This window comes from Aquarana catesbeiana, linkage group LG01 (assembly GCF_042186555.1).
Source record: "Aquarana catesbeiana isolate 2022-GZ linkage group LG01, ASM4218655v1, whole genome shotgun sequence".
NCBI classification, from domain to species: domain Eukaryota; kingdom Metazoa; phylum Chordata; class Amphibia; order Anura; family Ranidae; genus Aquarana; species Aquarana catesbeiana.
Window position 1 is genome coordinate 564,431,400 of NC_133324.1, and position 22,631 is coordinate 564,454,030.

Genomic DNA, 22,631 nt, shown 5'->3' on the forward strand with positions numbered 1-22,631 from the left:
GCCAATGCTTCTTCTATAGCACTGGCACCTGTCCCATGCAGAGAGTGCACTTTGCCTGGGACCTAGCAGCCTGGAGAGCGATGCCAGCAGAAGCTGGAAGAGGAAAGGGTCGGTGTATTAAATATCACATACACTGCACTTTTGCAATGGGCAATATTAACACTTATAAAAAAAGGTTATTAGGCTGCTTTCACACTGATCTGAAGCTGCAGCGCAGTGCACCTGTGGCTTTCCTGCGGAGAACAGTGTGAAAAACAGTGCTAAACCGAAACAAAGTAAAAAACAGAAAACACAGCAAAAAAAGTTGCTGCAAAGGAAACTAAGTGAAAAATCTAGAATACACTGTGAGCCCCACATGTGCTCCACCTTGGCTAAAACAGATGTCCCATAGACCAGAAGTGATGCCAGTGCTGACAAGACCCGCCGCAACATGTATTTGCCAATGGGCATCCTCAGGAGGCTGGTTGCCAGGCTCACTCGCACATCCTATGGAGTGATGGCGGCTCCTTACAAGTGTTATATGCCAAAAATATTGTGCCAATCTATGGGGCACCTTCAAATTAGTGCAATGATTTATTTTGTGCTTTATTTTGCGCAAAAAGGCTCAAGTATTTATAGTTTGACACGATCAGTTTCCCTTTTTGTTCTCTTTCATGAGTGGAAAGGACACTTATTTATTACATTGACCATATTGGATTATTTTTCAAATATTATGTATACATTTTTTACGCTTATGAATGTGTATATAAATAATGTAATAGCTATAGCAAAATTAGCACTGCTCATGGTGTATTCTAGATTTTCCTGCAGATTAGCTGCACTGAGCCATAGACCTAATATTATATCCTGCAGGTGTGGTGCACTTTCAGAAACTGCACCACACCTGCAAGATATATCAGAAGTCTATGGCAAAGCGCAGCTAATCTGCAGGGCACTGGTGTGAAAGCAGCCTTATAGGGGGCTTAGGGGAGTAAGGACTCATTTATGTTTGCGGTTTGGGGGGCAGTAAAACCCCATAGTTCATTGTGGCCCACGACCGGTTACCAAATCACATAAGTGGCCCTTCTTCAAAAGGTTGAACACCCCTGGCATACCAAATACAAATTTGGGATTGCACAGTGGTGGGAAAAGCGGCATTAATTTAAAGGGATAGAAGACTTCATAATTTGTCTAGAGGTCCACGTTAAGAGAGGTATGGACTCGAGAGAGAGAGATATAATTTTGCCCCTGTACAAATCATTAGTAAGACCTCATCTGGAATATGCAGTTCAGTTTTCAAAAAGGATATCGGGGAACTGGAGAAAGTGCAGAGAAGGGCAACCAAACTGATAAGAGGCATGGAGGAGCTCAGCTATGAGGAAAGATTAGAGGAACTGAATTTATTCACCCTTGAGAAGAGGAGAATAAGGGGGGATATGATCAACATGTACAAATATATAAGGGGTCCATATAGTGAACCTGGTGTTGAGTTATTCACTTTACAGTCAACACAGAGGACAAGGGACACTCTTTACGCCTAGAGGAAAAGAGATTTCATCTTCTAATTTGAAAAGGTTTCTTCACAGTAAGAGCTGTGAAAATGTGGAATAGACTCCCTCCAAAGGTGGTTCAGGCCAGCTTAGTATTATATTGTGTGCATTTAGGAGAGAATATTGTGTGCATTTAGGAGAGCATTTAGGAGAATTAGGAGAGTTATATTGTGTGCATTTAGGAGAGAATCCAGGCCTTTAAGAAAGGCTTGGATTTTCTCCTAAATGCACACAATATAACTGGGTACTGACATTTATAGGTAAAGTTGATCCAGGGAAAATCCAATTGCCTTTCTGGGGGTCAGGAAGGAATTTTTTCCCCTGCTGTAGCAAATTGGATCATGCTTTGCTGGGGTTTTTCGCCTTCCTCTGGATCAACTGTGGGTAGAGGATTGGGTATATGGGACTGTTTGATATTATTTATTTATTATTTATTTATTTTTATGGTTGAACTTAATGGACTTGTGTCTTTTTTCAACCTGACTAACTATGTAACTATGTAACATTGTGGGGTGAGCAGAATAAATATATGTAGCGGAAGGCATGATGTGGAAATATGTTATACTAGTATTTAAAGTGGTATTAGACGTCAGAATCATTCAGAGGTCTAAGAAATCGGGTGAACATACTGCATTCATCTGGAGAGGCACCTGTGGACACTCGGCTCAATTTACTAAAACTGGAGTGTGCAAAATCTGGTGCAGCTGTGCATAGTAGCTAATCAGCTTCTAACTTCAGCGTATTCAATTAAAGTGTTTGTGAACCCATGTATACAAATCACTGCCAGCCCCTCTATTAGAGTTAGGCATAGCACAATGTACATGTCTTTTATAAAAAACGAGGCATGTAAATACCTTTCTAGAACGATCTTCAGGCCGGTCACGTGACTCGCAGCTGCTTTACATCTCTGATACATGGCATCTGCAGGAGGGGCCGAGATCTCCATCTGACGTCAGCTGGGGATCTCACATAACCGCTCAGTCTCTCCTGCAGTAGCCCTTGAGACTGGTGGAAAGTCACATGACCGGCCTTAAAATTGCTCTAAAAAGATATTTATATGCCTCATTTTTATAAGACGTATACAGTGTGGTATGCCTATTTATAATAGTAGGGGCTGGCAGTGACCATTTATAATTTTTTATTTTTACTAATAGCAGAGAGGGGTGGAGACAGAGACACAGAACACGGAGCTGACAGGCAGGGAAAAGGGGTGAGGGGGAGAGAGGAGAGGAGAGCAGAGCAGGGCTGAGGATGACAAAGGGGCGTACACTGACCACAGTGGTCAGGGCTCAGCAGCCCTGATTATTGTGGTTAGTGCAGAGTGGGGGATACAGGAAGTGTCAGGATCAGCCAGGATTTTTACAGTTTAGAGAGGGGTAGATTACACAGCACAAGCACTTTGCTGTTTAATCTGCTTTAAGGGACCAGGGTCTCTATTTTATCTTTTTTGGGTTAACAAACACTTTAAGCTTTGACAAAAAACCTGGAAGCTCATTAGTTTCTATGTAGAACTGCACCAGATTTTGCACTCTCCAGTTTTAGTAAATAAACCCCTATGTGTAGAATTTTAAGCACAAATTGCATTATTTTCTTCAAAATAATTTTCTATTTGGAACTTGTCTGGTTTATATACTGGTTTATATGCTGTTTTGGAAACAGTGAGCATTACATGATTTTTTTCCCCTGCTTCACCGCTGAGGTACTCTGGATCGTTGGTAAACAGAAGAGATGAACACTTGACAAAAATGAACACATGACAAATAGAAACAAATGTATCAGTTTGGATATATTTATGAGAATAAAGTGTTATCTGACCTCCTATAATCTAGAGGTCTATTTTAAAGGGTGAGTACATTTCCAATAGTTTGAATAAGTCTTCATACAAGCATGATATTTTTGAAGGTATCACAATATTACTGACTTTGAAATTGTGTGGATGCACAGAAAAAAAAACTTTAATAGAAAGGATATGTATGTATGTATGTATGTATGTATATACTGTATAAATTATATATATATATATATATATATATATATATATATATATATATATATATATATTATATATTATGGAGAGGAGTGGGGATTTTAAAACTCTGGACCACTGGACCGGCTGCTTGGGCACTGACAGCTCAGCATCCCCAGAGGTAATCCCCCTGCATCCCCAGCAAGGATCAGGGGGTTGGGGAGGAGTTGGTAAAATAACACTTTAACCACTTGACCACTGGGCACTTAAACCCCCTTAATAACCAGACCAATTTTCAGCTTTTGGTGCTCTCACATTTTGAATGACAATTACTCAGTCATGCAACACTGTATCTATATGAATTTTTTGTCCTTTTTTTCACACAAATAGAGCTTTCTTTTGGTGGTATTTAATCACCGATGGGTTGTTTATTTTTTGCGCTATAAAAGAAAAAAGACCGAAAAATCTGTAAAAAAATTAATTTTTCTTCGTTTCTGTTATAAAATTTTGAAAATTAGTAATTTTTCTTCATATATTTTGGCCAAAATTTATACCGCTACATATCTTTGGTAAAAATAACCCAAATCGGTGGATATTATTTGGTCTTTGTGAAAGTTATAGCGTCCACAAGCTATGGTGCCAATATCTGAAAATTGATCACACCTGAAGTACTGACGGCCTATCTCATTTCTTGAGACCCTAACATGCCAGAAAAGTACAAATACCCCCCAAATGACCCCTTTTTGGAAATAAGACATTCCAAGGTATTTAGAAAGATGCATGGTGAGTTTTTTGAAGTTGTCATTTTTTCCCACAATTCTTTGCAAAATCAAGTTTTTTTTTTCTTTTTTTTTTTTTTCACAAAATTGTCATATTAGCAGGTTATTTCTCACACACAGCATATGCATACCACAAATTACACCCCAAAACACATTCTGCTATTACTCCTGAGTATGGTGATACCACATGTGTGAGACTTTTACACAGCATGGCCACATACAGAGGCCCAACATGCAGGGGAGCACCTTCAGGCATTCTGGAGCACCCATGCCAATTCTGACATTTCTCTCCTACATGTAAAAATCATCATTTATTTGCTAGAAAATTACATAGAACCCCAAAACATTATATATGTTTTTTTAGCAAAGACCCTAGAGAGTACAATAGCGGTCATTGCAACTTTTTATCTCGCACGATATTTGCGCAGCAATTTTTCGAACGCGTTTTTTTTGGAAAAAAAAATGTTTTTTGCTTTAAAAAAAAAACAAAACAGTAAGGTTAGCCCAATGCTTTTGCATAATATGAAAGATGAAGTTACGCCGAGTAAATAGATACCTAACATGTCACCTTTCAAAATTGCACACGCTTGTGGAATGGCGCCAAACTTCGCCACTTAAAAATCCCCATAGGCGACGTTTTAAAAATTTTTACTGGTTACAAATTTTGAGTTACAGAGGAGGTCTAGGGCCAAAATTATTGCTCTCGCTCTACCGATCGCAGTGATACCTCACATGTGTGGTTTGAACACCGTTTTCATATGTGGGCGGGACTTACGTATGCGTTCGCTTCTGCATGCGAGCACACGGACAGGGGCGCTTTAAAAAATTTTTTATTTTTTTTTATTGTTCATTTTACTTTATTTATTTTAGTTTGACACTTTTTTCCCCCCAAAAAAATTTTTGATCACTTTTATTCCTATTACAAGGAATGTAAACATCCCTTATAATAGGAATATGGCATGACAGGTCCTCTTTACAGTGAGATATGGGGTCAATAAGACCCCAAATCTCACCTCTAGGCTGTGCCTGAAATTAAAAAAAAAAAAAAAAAAAAAAAGATCCTGGCTTCGATCGTAGCGGTGAGTCGGTAGAAGCACCGGAGGGCGGCGGGAGGGGGGGACGTCCCCTCTCGCCTCCCGTAAGAACGATCAAGCAGTGTAACAGCCACTATGATCATTCTTATGGTGTAGGGAATCGCCGGCTGAAAAAGATGATATCTGAATGATGCCTGTAGCTGCACCCATCATTCAGATATCCCCGCACAAAGTCAAGGACGTCGTATGACGGAAGGCCGGATGTGGTTAAAACGCTTTTTTTTTTTTAAACACAAAGTTGTCCATTTATACAATATTTCTAACACATAGCATGTACATACCAAAAATGACACCCCAAAATAGATTCTCCTACTCCTCCTGAGTACGGCGATACCACATGTGTGAGACTTCCACAGCCTGGCCACATACAGAGGCCGAGTATGGCTGAGCATGGCTGGGTATGGCTGAGCATGGCCGAGTATGGCTGAGCATGGGCGAGTATGGCTGAGCATGGCTGGGTATTGCAGAGTATCGCCGAGTATGACTGGGTATGGCAGAGTATGGCTGAGCATGGCTGGGTATTGCAGAGTATCGCCGAGTATGACTGGGTATGGCAGAGTATGGCTGAGCATGTCTGGGTATTGCAGAGTATCGCCGAGTATGACTGGGTATCGCCGAGTATGACTGGGTATGGCAGAGTATCGCCGAGTATGACTGGGTATCGCCGAGTATGACTGGGTATCACCGAGTATTGCAGAGTATGGCTGGGTATTGCGGGGTATTGCAGAGTATTGCAGGTTATGGCAGAGTATTGCAGATTTTTGCGGGGTATTGCAGAGCATGGCTGGGTATGGCAGAGTATGGCAGAGTATGGCTGGGTATCACTGAGTATTGCAGAGTATGGCTGGGTATCACTGAGTTTTGCAGAGTATGGCTGGGTATCACTGAGTATTGCAGAGTATGGCTGGGTATCACTGAGTATGGCTGGGTATCGCGGGGTATGGCAGAGTATTGCGGGATATTGCGGGGTATTGCAGGGTATGGCAGTGTATTGCGGGGAATTTCAGGGTATTGCAGGGTATGGCAGAGTATTGCGGGGTATTCCAGGGTATGGCAGAGTATTGCGGGGTATTCCAGGGTATGGCAGAGTATTGCGGGGTATTCCAGGGTATGGCAGAGTATTGCGGAGTATGGCGGGGTATTGCGGAGTATGGCGGGGTATTGCAGGTTATGGCAGAGTATTGCGGAGTATGGCGGGGTATTGCGGAGTATGGCGGGGTATTGCAGGTTATGGCAGAGTATTGCGGAGTATGGCGGGGTATTGCAGGGTATGGCGGGGTATTGCAGGGTATGGCAGAGTATTGCGGGGTATTGCAGGGTATGGCAGAGTATTGCGGAGTATGGCGGGGTATTGCAGGGTATGGCGGGGTATTGCAGGGTATGGCAGAGTATTGCGGGGTATTGCAGGGTATGGCAGAGTATTGCAGGGGTATTGCAGGGTATGGCAGAGTATTGCAGGGGTATTGCAGGGTATGGCAGAGTATTGCAGGGGTATTGTGGGGCATACCAGAGTACTGTGGGGCATTGCAGAGGGCATTGCAGGGCATGCATAGTAGTGAGGGATGGCTGAGCATGGATGGATGGATGGCTGGATGTCTCTGTGCAGCGCTGTGGGCACTACACATCCAGCCCACAACGCTGCAGCCATCCATCCAACCCCCTCTCTGCTCACAGTGTACCGATCGGTACACAGAGGGGAGGAGAGGAACCGGCGTCATCAGATGACGCCGGTTTGTTTACATGTGATCGCTCTGTCATTTGACGGAGCGATCACATGGTAAACGGCCGCGATCAGCGGCCATTTACCGGGATCTGTGATGCGCCGGGTCCTCTGGACCCGGCGGTCACGGATGCTCTCGAGTGCGCGCCCTAGGGGGCGCGCGAGAGCAGAATTCTGGGAGGACGTCCCTGGACGTCCTCCCAGAGTTAAACAACCGCCCTGTAGCCGTCATTTGGCTATGGGCCGGTTGTTAAGTGGTTAAACTGGATGTAAACCCAATGTCATCCTTTCTAAACTACTGCCATAGGGGTTATCTATAAGGATATAAATGCCTCCTGCATGTATCTTTACCTGTCAAATGTCTCCCCTCTGTCTGTTATGAGACCCGAAAAACTGCATATTCTGTGGGTGGATCTGTTGTCTGGAGCTCGGTGGGTGGAGTCGTGATGTCAGTAGATGCCCCGCCCACCTCTACACTCTCCTTGTCAATATGCATTTTCTCCTGTGTATTTCTTACACTGAACTTCTGCTATGATCTCTAACATCCAGTGAAAAGACAGGAAAGTAACCACATGACTTCAGCATGCCAAATCATGGTGAGGTGTGGAACAGCCAATCCTTGCAGAGCTGCTGAAGAAAGGAGTGGGGGAGGGAATTAAAAAATAATGCCTGTCTTAGGCTAGTGCACGAGATGTAAATCACCTGTCACTCACAGCAAGGGGGAGGATTTGACAAAGTTTTTCTCTGTATGTCAAGTTTTATCTCACTGAACAATAAAAGAGGATTGCTCAGAGATGGATTAACTCTTTGTGGCAAGACTGGGCTCAAATGATAGGAAATCTTATACTGTACATTATGACATCAAAAAAAAAAAATCGAGTTTACATCCACTTTAAGTATGCTTTACCAAAAGTATTGCTTATCAAGTAGCTAGGATATTGTAACTCAAGTTGCCATTGAGATGAGTGCGTTTGTTTCTCATACCAGCTTGTAGATGGTTACCTTACTATTCCTAATGTTTTTGAAGACTATACTTAAGTCTATGCATGACTTTTTATATAAGTCCTGTACAGATTAAAGAAGAAAACATATCAAAGGTGCCAACTAGCATTTAATCTTTGCTGAACAATAACCTTCATTGTAGACCACAATAAAACAAAACAAAAAAATAACTATTTGCTTCCTACTTTAACCACTTCCCGCCCGGCCCATAGCAGATGACGGCCGGGCGGTGGTTCCGTTATCCTGACTGGGCGTCATATGACGTCCAGCAGGATAACATGCCGCCGCGGGGGCGCGCATCGCAGCGATCGGTGGAGCGGTGTGTCAGCCTGACACACCTCTCCACCGATCTTGGTAAAGAGCCTCCGGCGGAGGCTCTTTACCACGTGATCAGCAGTGTCCAATCACGGCTGATCACGATGTCAATAGGAAGAGCCGTTGATCTGCTTTTCCTCGCTCACGTCTGACAGACGCGAGTAGAGGAGAGCCGATCGGCGGCTCTCCTGACAGGGGGGGTCTGCGCTGATTGCTTATCAGCGCAGCCCCCCCTCAGATGACCACACTGGACCACCAGGGATCGCCACTAGGACCACCAGGGAAGGGGCAACATGTGGATGGCCAGGTATGTACCCCATGGCCATCCACATGTGCCCAATGTGCCCAATCTGTGCCAATCAGTGCCCACAAATGGGCACTGATTGGCACCATTATGTTTCAGTTCTGCCCAGCAATGCCACCAATAAGTTTTATCAGTGCCACCAATCAGTGTCATCAGTGCTACCTGTCATTGCCCATCGGTGCCACCTGTTAGTGCCCATCTGTGCCCATCAGTGCCCACCTATCAGTGCTCATCAGTGCCACCTATCAGTGCCACCCATAAGTACCCATCAGTGCCACCCATATGTACTAATCAATGCCACCTATGAGTGCCCATCAGTGCCGCCTATGAGTGCCCATCAGTGCCACCTTCGAGTGCCCATCAGTGCCACATACCAGTGCCACCTATCAGTGCCCATCAGTGCCACCTATCAGTGCCCATCAGTGCCGCCTATCTGTGCCCATCATTAGTGCCCGTCGGTGCCACCTCATCAGTGCCACCTCATTGGTGCCACCTCATCGGTGCCCATCAGTGCCGCCGTATCAGTGCCCGTCAGTGCAGCCATATCAGTGCCCGTCATTGAAGAAGAAAACATACTTATTTACAAAAAATTTTAACAGAAATGAAGAAAAACTTGTTTTTTTTCAAAATTTTCGGTCTTTTTTTATTTGTTGCGCAAAAAATAAAAACCACAGAGGTGATCAAATACCACCAAAAGAAAGCTCTATTTGTGGGAGCAAAATTATAAAAAATTTGTTTTGTTTTTACAGTGTTGTATGACCGCGCAATTGTCATTCAAATTGCGACAGTGCTGAAAGCTGAAAATTGGCCTGGGCGGGAAGGTGTCTAAGTGTCTGGTATTGAAGTGGTTAAGTATATGTTTTGTATTTTTGTTCTTACTTCTCAATTTCCTAAACAATACAAAGGTAATAAAACCTATTGGTCTGAATACAAAATACAACTAAAAGTAATAGTTCTGTTTTTGTTTAGTACCTTCCAAGCTCCTGACCAAGGGAGTAGAAGTGCTCCAGTCCATTTTCCCTCTGAGAGCCTTCTATCCAGTACATGTCCTCTGGTTTGCAAGTTGGCATCTTCTTCTATTATCAAATGCAATTATTTCAGGGGGTGCTAGAGGCATTGTTGAGAGAAAAAAAAACATCATTAAGAACAAATTAACCTACAGAAAAGTGTAGATCCTCTCAGATTTATTAAAGCATTTTGCCACTATGAATCATACCAACGATAAAAATGCCAAACACTGATTTTTTTTTATTAGCCAACAGTAACAAGTTCTGTTTGGACACGTTTTGTGCTTTGCACAGCGCTTTCTTCGATTGCTTTGGTGGAGATGAGCCAAGCCAGCACCTGACATGTGACTGTGAAGAGTGGACCCCGATCTCACCTGAAGCTGTATGTGAAATATTTGAAGTTGGATTTTTCTACTATGGTCTCCATCCAAATAGGTTATCCTACTCCTACCAAGTGCTTCCTTATGCAGGGATCCAAGAAGAGATTATTGAGCCGTGTGATTCAGTGCATGCAAGTGATTTAACTCTGCACTGAAAAGAATATATCCTTCTATTGCTAATGTTGATACTCCAGCCTGCTGCCCCCCCTCCACCAACAGGCCTTTTGGAAGAGGACTACAACATATTACCAAAAGTATTGGGACGCCTGCCTTTACACGCACATGAACTTTACTGGCATCCTAGTCTTAGTCCGTAGGGTTCAATATTGAGTTGGCCCACCCTTTACAGCTATAGCAGCTCCAACTCTTCTGGGAGGGCATCCACAAGGTTTAGGAGTGTGTCTATGGGAATGTTTGACCATTCTTCCATGTTTGACCATTCTTTGACCATTCTTCTGCATTTGTGAGATCAGGCACTGATGTGGACGAGAAGGCCTGGCTCGCAGTCTCTGCTATAATTCACCTACACAAAGTGTTCTTTTGGGTTGAGGTCAGGACTCTATGCAGGCCAGTCAAGTTCCTCCACCCCAAACTCGCTCATCTATGTCTTTATGGACATTGATTCGTGCACTGGTGCGCAGTCATGTTGGAACAGGAAGGGGCCATCCCCAAACTGTTCCCACAAAGTTGGGAGCATGAAATTGTCCAAAATGTCTTGGTATGCTGACGCTTTAGGGATTCCCTTCACTGAAACTAAGGGGCCAAGCCCAACCCCTGAAAAGCAACCCCACACTATAATCCCCCCCCTTCACCAAATGATTTGGACCAGTGCACAAAGCAAGGTCTATAAAGACATAATATAGTTTATGTAATTTACACAATGAGGTTTACTGAATTTACTGAAGGCAATAAGACCGTTCGTAAGGGAAGTTGCACTTTGCAAGGGAGCTTTGTAAATGTGCTTAAGTTTCACTTTGCAAAGCATACACCAAAACGTGCACGGAAAATTTAAAAAAATGCATTTTTGCTTGCACATAATTGGATATAAAAAAGTCAGCATAACTTCCCCTCATTTACTAACCTTGGAAAATTATTCTCAAAGTGCAAAATCCCTTGCAAAGTGAACAGCCTATTTACCTTTAATAAATCCACCCTAATAACGTCTATTGTATGGTTACTGCAGTGCATATTGCAGTGCATATTAGTTCATCTGAGTCCAGAGAACCAAAGCTGTTAACCCTCACAGCGCTGGAAGTTCAGCAGCAGGAAGAGGACAGGGGAGCCCTGTAGTGAAGATTTCTACAGAGTCCAGCAGCTTGCACATTGTAGGAGATACATTATAACAGGTAAGTAGTTATACTAAAACGGTAGAGAAAAAAATGTTTTTTAGCTGTTTTTTTTTATGATTTTTCTTTGTAAATGTCACTTCTGCTTTAGTACATTGCACAGATACACTCCTTAAAGTAGCTGTAACCCCCTGAAATGTAACATGAACAAAGCACATTCTTTTATAGTGTGTACTTGCCTCAACCTCAAAAGTCACTTTTATTCACCACCCCTCCCTTCAGGGTTTATTATTCAGGGGTGTCTATTTTAGTTTGCTTTTTTGCTTGTTTCCTTTTCACTTTAATTCCATTCTAACCCTTGTTTTTTTTTTTCTACTCAGTTTCATACCCTTGTCACTTATTCATCTTTTACTTTTTGCCTGGTCTCTGAGCAAATATTTGACATATTATATTTACCTCAGTCACCTTCAGTGATATTGACATACACTTGCACTTTTTGTTCAGCATTATATTCATTGATTTCAGTTGGACACTATAGTTATACATTGTGGTAGCAAGGTTTATTTTCTGATATGTCTTCTACACTCATCATCATGGAGGCCATTATGTTGGTTTGGGCCCGCGTTCTCCCTGTTTGACCTACCGGGCCTTTTTGGATCTTACACCCACAGCTCCCGGGACAGACATTTTCAGCGGTAATCCAGTGAATATGAGCATGTGTATTTCCTCTAACAGTTTTGTATCGGCACAATGTTTAACGTTTTGACCCTATACAATTAATTTACCTTCTGCGTTATACTTATACAGTTTTTAATTTATAGATATCAAGTTTACATCAACCCCTGAGGAAGTGAACTGGTGTTAACGAAATGCGTTGGGTCACTAGGCTTCATTCTTGTACTTATTTTGGACCTTTGTTATGTAAAATCGTATTTTACTGCAATACTATGTGTATAATATTACAAAACTGTTCATATAACTGACATCTATTTGTGGCTACTGTAGATCTGTGTGAACCATTAAGTCTGTTGTTTTTTATCTCATCAATATCAGTGTCACACCTCATTTAAAGTCCCAAGGGCAAAAAATTCTGTATATGTATATGCATGAGTGAGTTCTCACTGTCTATACTAGCAACAAGCCATAACAGGATACCCCCCCCCCTCCACCTCATCATCAACACACAGCAGGTGATTAACAGCCACAGCTGTGCATGTTTCCCTATGAGACTGTGTAGAGGAGGTTGTGTCCATTCCCTCCATTCAGGTCTCAGATTACACTGTGCTCCCTGCTCCATGCTGTGTAGTGTGTAACATCAGATCCCCGTCCCCTGCTTCTGGAATCTCAGAAATGCTGCGTAAATTATGTACTTTGAATGGCTGTACAACTTATGCAGGAGGAATTAGACATGTGCGATTAGTTTTGTACGAATCGAAAATTCGTACGAATTTCTGTAAATTCGTACATTAGGGAGGATCCGAAATACGAATTGCTATGCTTCCGAATTTTGTACCAAATACGAAATTTCATTTACGAATTTCGGATCCAAATTTCGTTACAATGAAAACAAGAATGTTTGTTAATTACAATTATTCGTTATGATGAAGTCAAGAAACCCAGGAAGTCAGCACAGCACAGGGATGGTGGGAGCCCCTCATAATGATAAATTCATCATAACGAACATTCGTAATTGTTACGAAAAGTTAACCACTTCAGCCCCAGAAGATTTTACCCCCTTCCTGACCAGAGCGTTTTTTGCGATTCGGCACTGCGTTGTTTAACTGACAATTGCACGGACGTGCGACGTGGCTCCCAAACAAAATTGACGTCCTTTTTTTCCCACAAATAGAGCTTTCTTTTGGTGGTATTTGATCGCCTCTGCGATTTTTATGTTTTGCGCTATAAACAAAATAAGGGCGACAATTTTGAAAAAAACGCATTATTTTTTACATTTTGCTATAATAAATATCCCCCAAAAATATATAAAAAAACATTTTTTTCCCTCAGTTTAGGCCAATCATATTCTTCTACATATTTTCGGTAAAAAAAAATCGCAATAAGCGTTTATTGATTGGTTTGCGCAAAAGTTATAGCGTTTACTAAATAGGGGATAGTTTTATGGCATTTTTATTAATAATTTTTTTTGTACTAGTAATGGCAGCGATCATCGATTTTTATTGTGACTGCGACGTTATGGCGGACATGTCGGACATTTTTGACACATTTTTAGGACCATTGTCATTTATACAGCGATTAATGCGATTAAAAATGCACTGATTCCTGTGTAAATGACACTGGCAGTGAAGGGGTTAACCACTAGGGGGTGGGGAGGGGTTAAGTATGTCCTAGGGGAGTGATTACTAACTGTAGGGGGATGGGCTGTGTGTGTGACGTCACTGATCTCGGCTCCGATGACAGGGAGCAGAGATCGAGTGACACTTGTCACTAGGCAGAACGGGGAGATGCTGTTTACATCAGCATCTCCCCATTCGTCCTCTCTGTGAGGCGATCGCGGGTATCCCCGCGGCGATCGAGTCCGCGGGACCCGCGACCTGACTCATGGAGCTCCTGGCCGGCGGGCACGTGCCATTCTGCCGACGTACATCGGCATGCGCCGGTCGGGAATCGGTTAACAAACCTAAAAGTTAAAACCCCAGGAAATCAACACAGCACAGGGATGGTGGGAGCCCCTCATAATGATAAATTCATCATAACGAACATTCGTAATTGTTACAAAAAGTTAACAAACCTAACGAAAATTCATATTGTGTACAAATCCAAACTGAATTTCGGACACGAATTACAAAATACGAATTAATTCTAATACGAAACGGAAAGGAACGAAACGAAACAAATTTATTGATGGGGCACATGTCTAGGAGGAATTGTTTCATTTCTGTGTACCACCTGAGGCTAGTCACATACCTGAGTATACGGGAGGGTTTACAACCACTTTATTAGGCATGTTAAGACCCCATACACACTACTAGATTTTCTGCAGATTTTTGTCTTCAGATTTACCAAAACCATATAATATGAGGTCAAACCTTAAGAGTTTCAATTTGTATGCAATCAGGGAGGCCCTTGCACTACATGGTTTTGGTAAATCTGAAGACAAAAATCTGCATAAAATCTAATAGTGTGTATGGGGCCTTAGGGTATCCCTCAATCATGTTCTTATCTATAGTTACTGTAAATATTGACTTCACCAGCACATACGCTCTGAAGGCACTGCCATGCATGCCATTCCTGCAGAGTCCTGTGATGTAAACGGTGGCTCCCCCATGCATTGCAGGAGTGACATCCTCGCAGCTCCGACCAGTCACACAGCCAGAGTCCACGGACCTGGAAGGAAGACCGGGGGAGATGGAAGCGGCCTCCAGCTGTGACAGCGCATCTCTAGAGGGCTTTGATTTCAGTTAAGTTACACATATTGTGCTAGTATGCAATGCACACTAGCACATTATGAAAATACCTTTCAGGTCAGAAAGGTAATGTCATATTTTTTTTTGTTTTGGATAGTGTGGAGAGGGATTAGAACACTTGTCAGGTTTTTATTGCTGTCTGTGCCTCCGAAAAAGAGATTAATCTTTTCTGTTTGTCCAGTTTACTGTTATCTGTGTGTGAGTCAAAGAAAATTCCAAATTTTGGTTTGTCACCAGAACAGGAATAGAGGATACATTTTCCATTGGGGACACTAGTTTTGGTGACCCTAATGACAATCAGGTGTTTCCTTCTCTTTGAAGGGATTTCCTCTCACTTCCTTTTATGGTAAATGCACATATCCCCAATAGGACACGGATGGCAAAACTAAAACTGACAGAAGTTATTACCCTCATTTGCTCATTTTCATCTGAAATGAAAAAAAAAAAATAAAAAGTTGTTTTCTTTTTGCCTGGGAACACGTTCCGTCTGGCAGTTTCCAGCTTCTCGTACACTTTGTTTGACAATTCCTTCCTTATTAACAGTGGGCACAATTATTTTTTTAGGATTCGTCCCCCAAAGATTTCAATAAGGTTTGATGATTGCTTGTGATATCCAAACATATTTTTCTAACAGTTTGGCAAACGTCCCTTGAACTGATCCCGGGCATAATTTGCACATCATTACTGGAGAATCCCCCTCATTTCCTGTCTGGTAAAATGTTGTTAACAGGACAGGAAGTGAGAGGATATCTCTCTAATGGAGCTCTGGAAAACAGTAAAAACCTGACAGGAGTTCTATTACTTCCTCACTTTATCCAAAACTGGGGATAAAAAAGTTTTGGCTTAATATACAGTGTAAATTATACATGGACGTTTAATGATTGTTGTCTGAGCTTTCCAAAATTAATGATAAAGTAGAACTTAGGCCCCTTTCACACACGCAGACCGTTTGTCCATTCTTCATCCATCCGTTGCCAGATGAAAATGGACATCAATGTATCTCTATGGAAAAACGGATGTAAATAGATGATCATCCGTTTACATCCGCTTCTGCCAACATCTGTTTTTTGGAACAGATCAAAGCCCGATTTTTCTTCCGCTAAAAAAATTAATTGGACCAAAAACTGATGTAAGCGGTCATAAGCTCAGTTTTTGCATGAAAATATGGCTCTGGGACTAAAGTGGTTAAGGACTCTAGCTGAAGGATATGAAAAACTGATGTAAAAACTGATAAAAAATGGATGACAAACTGATGTAAACTTCATCCGTTTTTTCTGTGAAAAAAACGTGACTGAGCTGATGAAATAAAAGGTCAGCATGTGTGAAAAGGGCTAAAGGAAAACTTTTTTTTTTTTCATTTTGCATATAACTCCTGTCAAACTTGTTTTGCCATCTGTGCCCCACCAGGGAGATTTCCCTTCACTTTGTGTGTCATAGCCAAAACAGGGCATGAGATGAAAACCCACCAAAATTTGTGAACCCAATGTTGTCACCAGGGTCACCAGAGCTAGTGTCCCCATTGGAAGACTTCCCCTTTTCCTATTCTGATGACAACCCAAATTTTGAGATTTTTGTCAATGATAACGGTCACCAAAAAAAATAGAAAGGGAGGATCTCCCTAAGGCTACTTTCACACTGAGGCGGGCGGGCGCCGGTGGTAAAGCGGCGCTATTTTTAGCGCCGCTTTACCGTCATTTTAGCGGCGCTTTTCGGCCGCTAGCGGGGTGGTTTTAACCCCCACTAGCGTCCGAAAAAGGGTTAAATGTAAAATTTTTTTTTTTTACACTGTTGTAAGTACCCACTTGGCTTTAAATAAATTTATTAGCTTATTCAGTATTACACTATGGGAGATTCTTCTTTATCCTTTGCATATATCTGCTAGAAATGAATACATCCTAAGCCACCATCCACCATACCACGGTGTAAGAGGGATACCCATTACAACACCCTGCAAAGATCTCCAGCCACACCCATCTCCATTGCTGTTTACCATTTCCATGGAGGTAAGAGGCCAGTACACACTGAGTGTTACACAGGAAGAGTGATACACCGGCGGCTGTTTTGAAGAGCACATTGGAGCACTATTGGCACTTTCATTTATCATAGACTTTATCATTTTCAATAAGTGAACTTTCGCATCTGTATTGCGGTAACTATGTGATATTGGGAATTGTCAGAACACAGTCACAATTTTTAGCACAAGCATTGTTTTATTGGTATTATACATCATTATTTATTTATTTTACATATTTTGTGGTTACACTGGAATGGCATTTGCACAGTGCTTAGCGCACGCACTTTGATTGTTTTATTTAGCACTGCTGATTGTTGCTTTCAGCGATTTTACATAGCAGTATCATGCGTTTTTGCACAGTTGCAACATAGTCATTTAATGTTTATATACACTAAACAGAGGGCTATTGGTTTGTTCAGCACTGTTCATTGTTGTTGTCAGCGATTTTTACACAGCACCATTATGCGTTTTTGCACAGTCACAACATAAGCACTTTAGTATTCATCTACACTGAACATAGGGCAACTGTTGCTTCAGTTATTTTGCGCAGCATCATTATTTATTTACATAATCGCAATTACACCATTTATCGTTTATTGTTAAATATTCCGTATATATCATTAAACTGCGCTGAATATCATTTACTTTATACCATTTAAGTGCATTTACACACTTTGGATCTAGCTGCAACTTATCTGTTTAGCATATACTTAGCGATTTTACATAGCAGCATCATGCATTTTTGCACAGTTGCAACATAGTCATTCTATGTTTATGTACACTGAACATAGGGCTATTGGCACTTTAATATATACCATGCGTTTACATTAGTATATTAATACCCAGAAACACTATAGCATTTGCACAACACTACGTGCACATACTCAGATTGGTTTGTTTAGCACTATTGTTGTTTTTTAGCGATTTTTACACAGCATCATTATACGGTTTTGCACAGTTACAACATAGGCACTTTAGTATTCATCTACATTGAACATAGGGCTACTGTTGCTTCAGTTATTTTGCACAGCATCATTAGCAATTTGCATAATCACAATTAGCGATTTTGCACATCATTTATCGCTCATTGTTAATATTTTATATATACGAACAAGGGTTAAAACCGTCCGCTTTGCGGGTTTGCGGTGCTGCCCCATTGTTTTCAATGGGAAGGGGCGCTTTAGGAGCGGTAAATACACCGCTCCTATAGCGCTGCAAAGATGCAGCTTGCAGGACTTTTTTGACCGTCCTGCAAGTGCACCGCCCCAGTGTGAAAGCACTCAGGCTTTCACACTGGAGAGGCAGGAGAGGCACTTTGCAGGTGCTATTTTTAGCGCTGTATCGCCTGTAAAGCGCCTCAGTGTGAAAGTAGCCTAACAGGGACACAGCCAGCAATAAAATCCTGACAGGAATTCTAATCCCCCTCAACTCTATTCATATCTAAAAAGATTGCCACATCCCAAGACTAGCAATCATAATACAATAGTTCTGAAAAAGTAATGGACCAGAAAAAAATGTTTGCCAATAAACCAAGACACAAATGTTGGTGCTGAAGTACAATTTGCAAACTTCATCAGTGCCAAAAAGTGGTTTATCCCCTACATAAAAAGGCACCATCAGCCATCCATCAACAGGAAAGCCCTAATGTGTTTTACACAAGAAGTGAAACGCATTAAAGTTTTCTTTTTGATGGATGGCTGATATTTTATGTATACACTTCCACTGTGAAACAAATGATGACTTCCTTGTTGATGGGTGGCTGGAGGTTTTCTTATGCACCTCTGGTGTGAAACAGGGAATGACCTTCTCATTAATGGATGGCTGATGGTTTGCAAATACACTTTCAGTGTGAAATGCGTTATAGCTCCCTTGTTGATGGATTACTTATGCACTGCTAGTAGAAAACATGTTAAGACTTTCTTGATGGATGACTATTAGTTTGGTTATGCACTTCTAATGTGAAATGCAATAAGGCTTCCTTGTTGAATAGCTAATGGTTTGCTTATGAACTTCTAGTGTTAAACATGTTAAGGCTTTCTCGTTAACAGATGGCTGATTGATTGCTTATGCACGTCTACTGTAGTGTAAAATGCATTAAAGCTTCCTTGTGGATGGATGGCTGATGCTTTGCTTATGCACTTCTACTGTGAAATGCAATATGGCTTCCTTGTTGATGGTTGGCTGATGGTTTACTTATGCACTGCTAGTAGGAAACACATTAAGGCTTCCTTGTTAATGGGTGGCTATTTGTTCACTCATGCATTTCTAATGTGAAATGTATTAAGGCTTCCTTGTTGATGGATGGCTGATTTGTTTACACACTTCTAATGTGAAATGCGTTAAGACTTCCTTGTTGATGGGTGGCTGATGGTTTTCCTATGCACTTCTATCGTGAAACATGTTATAGTTTCCTTGTTAATGGATGGCTGATGGTTTGCTTATGCCCTGCTAGTAGAAAACACGTTAAGGTTTCCTTAATGGATGATTATTCATTTGCTTATACATGTCTAAGGCTTCCTTTTTGATGGATGGCTGATGGTTTGCTTACGAACTTCTAGGTTTACTAGAAAACTTAAGGTTTACTTGGTAATGGATCGCTGATTCTTTGCCTGTCAGGAAAGGTTTCACCTGCTGGTGGCACTGTGGCTCCCAGATCTATGGGCTGCAGTACCGGTGTCCACCAGCGGGTGTCTCTCAGCAGTTGGAGGCTAACAGTCGGGAGAGGATTCACCTGCTGGTAGCACTGTGCTCCTAGATCTTTAGGCTGCAGTTCTGGTGTCCACCAGCAGGTGTCCCTTTAGCAGTCAGGAGCTGAAATCATCCCCTGCAATCAGGCATCTCCTGATGCTGATTGCAGGAGGTGTATTTAAACCAGGTGAATGCTAATACACTTTGTCTTGGTATTTTCTCCTTGTGCCCCTGATATGTCTTCCTGAAGCCTGCATCCCATCTCCTGTTCCTGGACGCTGATCCTGATCCTGCAGCCTGATTTCTTCCTACCCACTCAGTCCGTCTTCTGGTTCCGTTTCCCTGTCCTGTCTTGTTCCCAGCTCCCCTCAGCTTGATCTTCCGTGTTTGACCTTAGCTCTGATATGATTACGATTTGGTTATCTGTTCTGTACAAATTGGATTCAGACTGTCATTTGTTTTGTGTTCACTGGTTGGGGTACACTATTTACTGTATTGGAGGTGTGTTTTCTTTGTTGTTCATTTATCTTTTAATAAATCATATTATTTACACTTTACCTGTGTTTGGTGCATTCTGTTGCAGTCCACACATTTCTGGTCACACTGGTCCCTGACATTGCCCATGCACTTCTAGTATGAAATGCATTAAAGCTTCCTTGTTGAGGGATGGCTCATGGTTTACTTATGCACTGCTAGTAGGAATCATGTTAGGGCTTCCTTAAAGCGGGGGTTCACCCACACCGCCAAAAAAAAAAAAAATATTAAAAGCCAGCAGCTACAAATACTGCAGCTGCTGACTTTTAATACATGGCCACTTACCTGTTCCAGGGTCCAGCGATGTCGGCAGGGGACGCCGAGAACCCGCTCGGTTCTCGGCAGCTGCCGCCGCCATCCTAGGTGAGGGAATCAGGAAGTGAAGCGTTGCGGCTTCACTTCCCAGTTCCCTACTGCGCATGCGCGAGTCACGCTGCGCGTCCCAAGTGGTCCCCGCTCTCTCCTGGGAGCTGTGTGTTCCCAGCAGACAGCGCGGTGGGGACGGGAAGTGGCGTAGACTCCCATGGGAGTCTATGCCGGAAGTGGGTGCAAATACCTGTCTTAGACAGGTATCTGCACCCCCCTCCCCCCTGAAAGGTGCCAAATGTGACACCGGAGGGGGGGAGGGTTCAGAAAAGCGGAAGTTCCATTTTCCGCTTTAATGATGGATGACTATTGGTTCGCCTATGCACTTCTAATGTGAAATGCATTAAAGCTTCCTTGTTGATGGATGACTGATGGTTTCCTTATGCACTTCTAATGTGAAATGCGCTAAAGCTTCCTTGTTAATGGATGACTGATGGTTTTCGTATGCACTTCTAACATGAAATGCGTTAAAGCTTCCTTGTTGATGGATGACTGATGGTTTCCTTATGCACTTGTAGGGTGAAATGTGTTATGGCTTCCTTGTTGCTTGATGGCTGATGGTTTCCTTATGCACTTTTAGTGTGAAACGTGTTATGACTTTCTTGTTCATGGATGGTTGATGGTTTGCTTATGCACTGCTAGGAGAAAACACGTTAAGGCTTCCTTGTCAATGGCTAACTATTGGTTTTCGTATGCACTTCTAATGTAAAATGCGTTAGCGCTTCCTTGTTGATGGATGTCTGATGGTTTGCTTATGCACTTTTTGTGCGAGGCATTCTTGTTGATAAATGACTGTTGACACCTATTTGGTTAAAAAAAATCCTCAAATAGATCAGCAGCATCATGGACCTGTTTGTTAATTTTACATTGAAAACGTGCCACCAAGCATGGTCCAGGAACGGCAGATTGATATTGATACTTGATATTGTTAATGGGAGAGCCAGACTCTCCGCTGACAGCAGTTAGTGAAGTTCATGTATTTAAGAATATTTGCAGGTCTTACATTATAGAGCGTTTTCATGGTTCAAGGCTTTAAATAGTCCACCCATAACAGATATTTTTGTTTCAGAGAAATATAATTGAGTGGACTCATTGGACTAGCTTTTTAATTTCTTGTGTACTGTGGTAAGATTTAAAAGCCTCTAAATGTTTCAATTCATCAGCATGGATTTACATGTCAGTTTAGTTAGAAATATTAAAATTCAAATGTTTGCAATTTCAAAATAGTTTAACTTGACAAAAAAAAAAAAATATCAGTGGCAACAAACAAATGAGTCAGCTTCACTATGCAAACACACACACCTAACAGACGAGAAACATTTCACATTTATTTTGACACATGAATGGATGACCTAAAAAATTCTGGATTGTTGCGCCAGCTAGCAACCTAGATAGTTCTTACTGTCTTCACACTATTGCTGTCCAGTTAATAAATAGTATCCATAACGGAAATATACATCTTTGCTTCTATTTTAAATGAAGCTGTGCAGCTTTTACTATTGCAACCTGTCCCAGTCCATGGCATAAATAATGTTGCAATCATGTCATTTAAACATCTTTGTAATAATTCTGTATTTTAAATGAATATAGCAACAATTATGTATCAGGTACCAGTAGATCAGTGAAGTCACACAAGCTGATACTTAAATAACTCTGTTTGACTGAAATCATAAACACTTACTTGCTCCTCCTGTTAGTTCATGCAGGTAAATGTCCAATGAATATTGATAGAAGGATGACAGGTGTTGTCCTGTTTATTTTATATCCAGCCCATAATGTAGCTATCCTCTATAAATACTTGATGACCATTACTGCCTTGCTGTAGTTTTGCACATCCAGTAGTCATCATTTCCCCTGGGCTAATAATGATTTCATCACTAAAATAGATACCCTACAGAGAAGCATATCTCCATCTCAACACACCCTTATGCTGCTCCTCCCTACACAAAGGCATAGGAGAGAAAGGTTTAAAGAAGAGCTCTGATGCCCTCTAGTGTATATATTTGGCATGACATACTGAGAAAGCTACTTTTTATAATGATGGTATATGTATGATACTTTACTTTTTCTTTCTCACAGCTATGGGGCCACTAAAAAAAAACAAAAGTTGAAATCTGGAAACTCATTACACCTTGCTTTGCTTTATATACACAGTTGTGCCACAGCATACGATTTATTATGTCCCGTACACACGATCTGACTTTCCGGCAACAAAACCATGG

The 22,631-nt window shown here is 41.8% G+C and overlaps 1 protein-coding gene across 1 annotated transcript in view; it reads right to left on the bottom strand.

The window, feature by feature from the left end:
- LOC141106248 (calcium/calmodulin-dependent protein kinase type IV-like) overlaps positions 1-22,370 on the bottom strand; it is a 117,586-nt gene extending 95,216 nt beyond the window's left edge. The window contains exons 1-2 of the mRNA XM_073596868.1: positions 22,091-22,370; positions 9,682-9,816 (exon numbers count right to left, since the gene is read on the bottom strand). Coding sequence (XP_073452969.1) covers positions 9,682-9,779 — 98 coding nt within the window. The 5' untranslated portion in view covers positions 9,780-9,816; positions 22,091-22,370. The remainder of the gene's footprint in view (positions 1-9,681; positions 9,817-22,090) is intronic.
- Between the last annotated feature and the right edge of the window lie 261 nt (positions 22,371-22,631).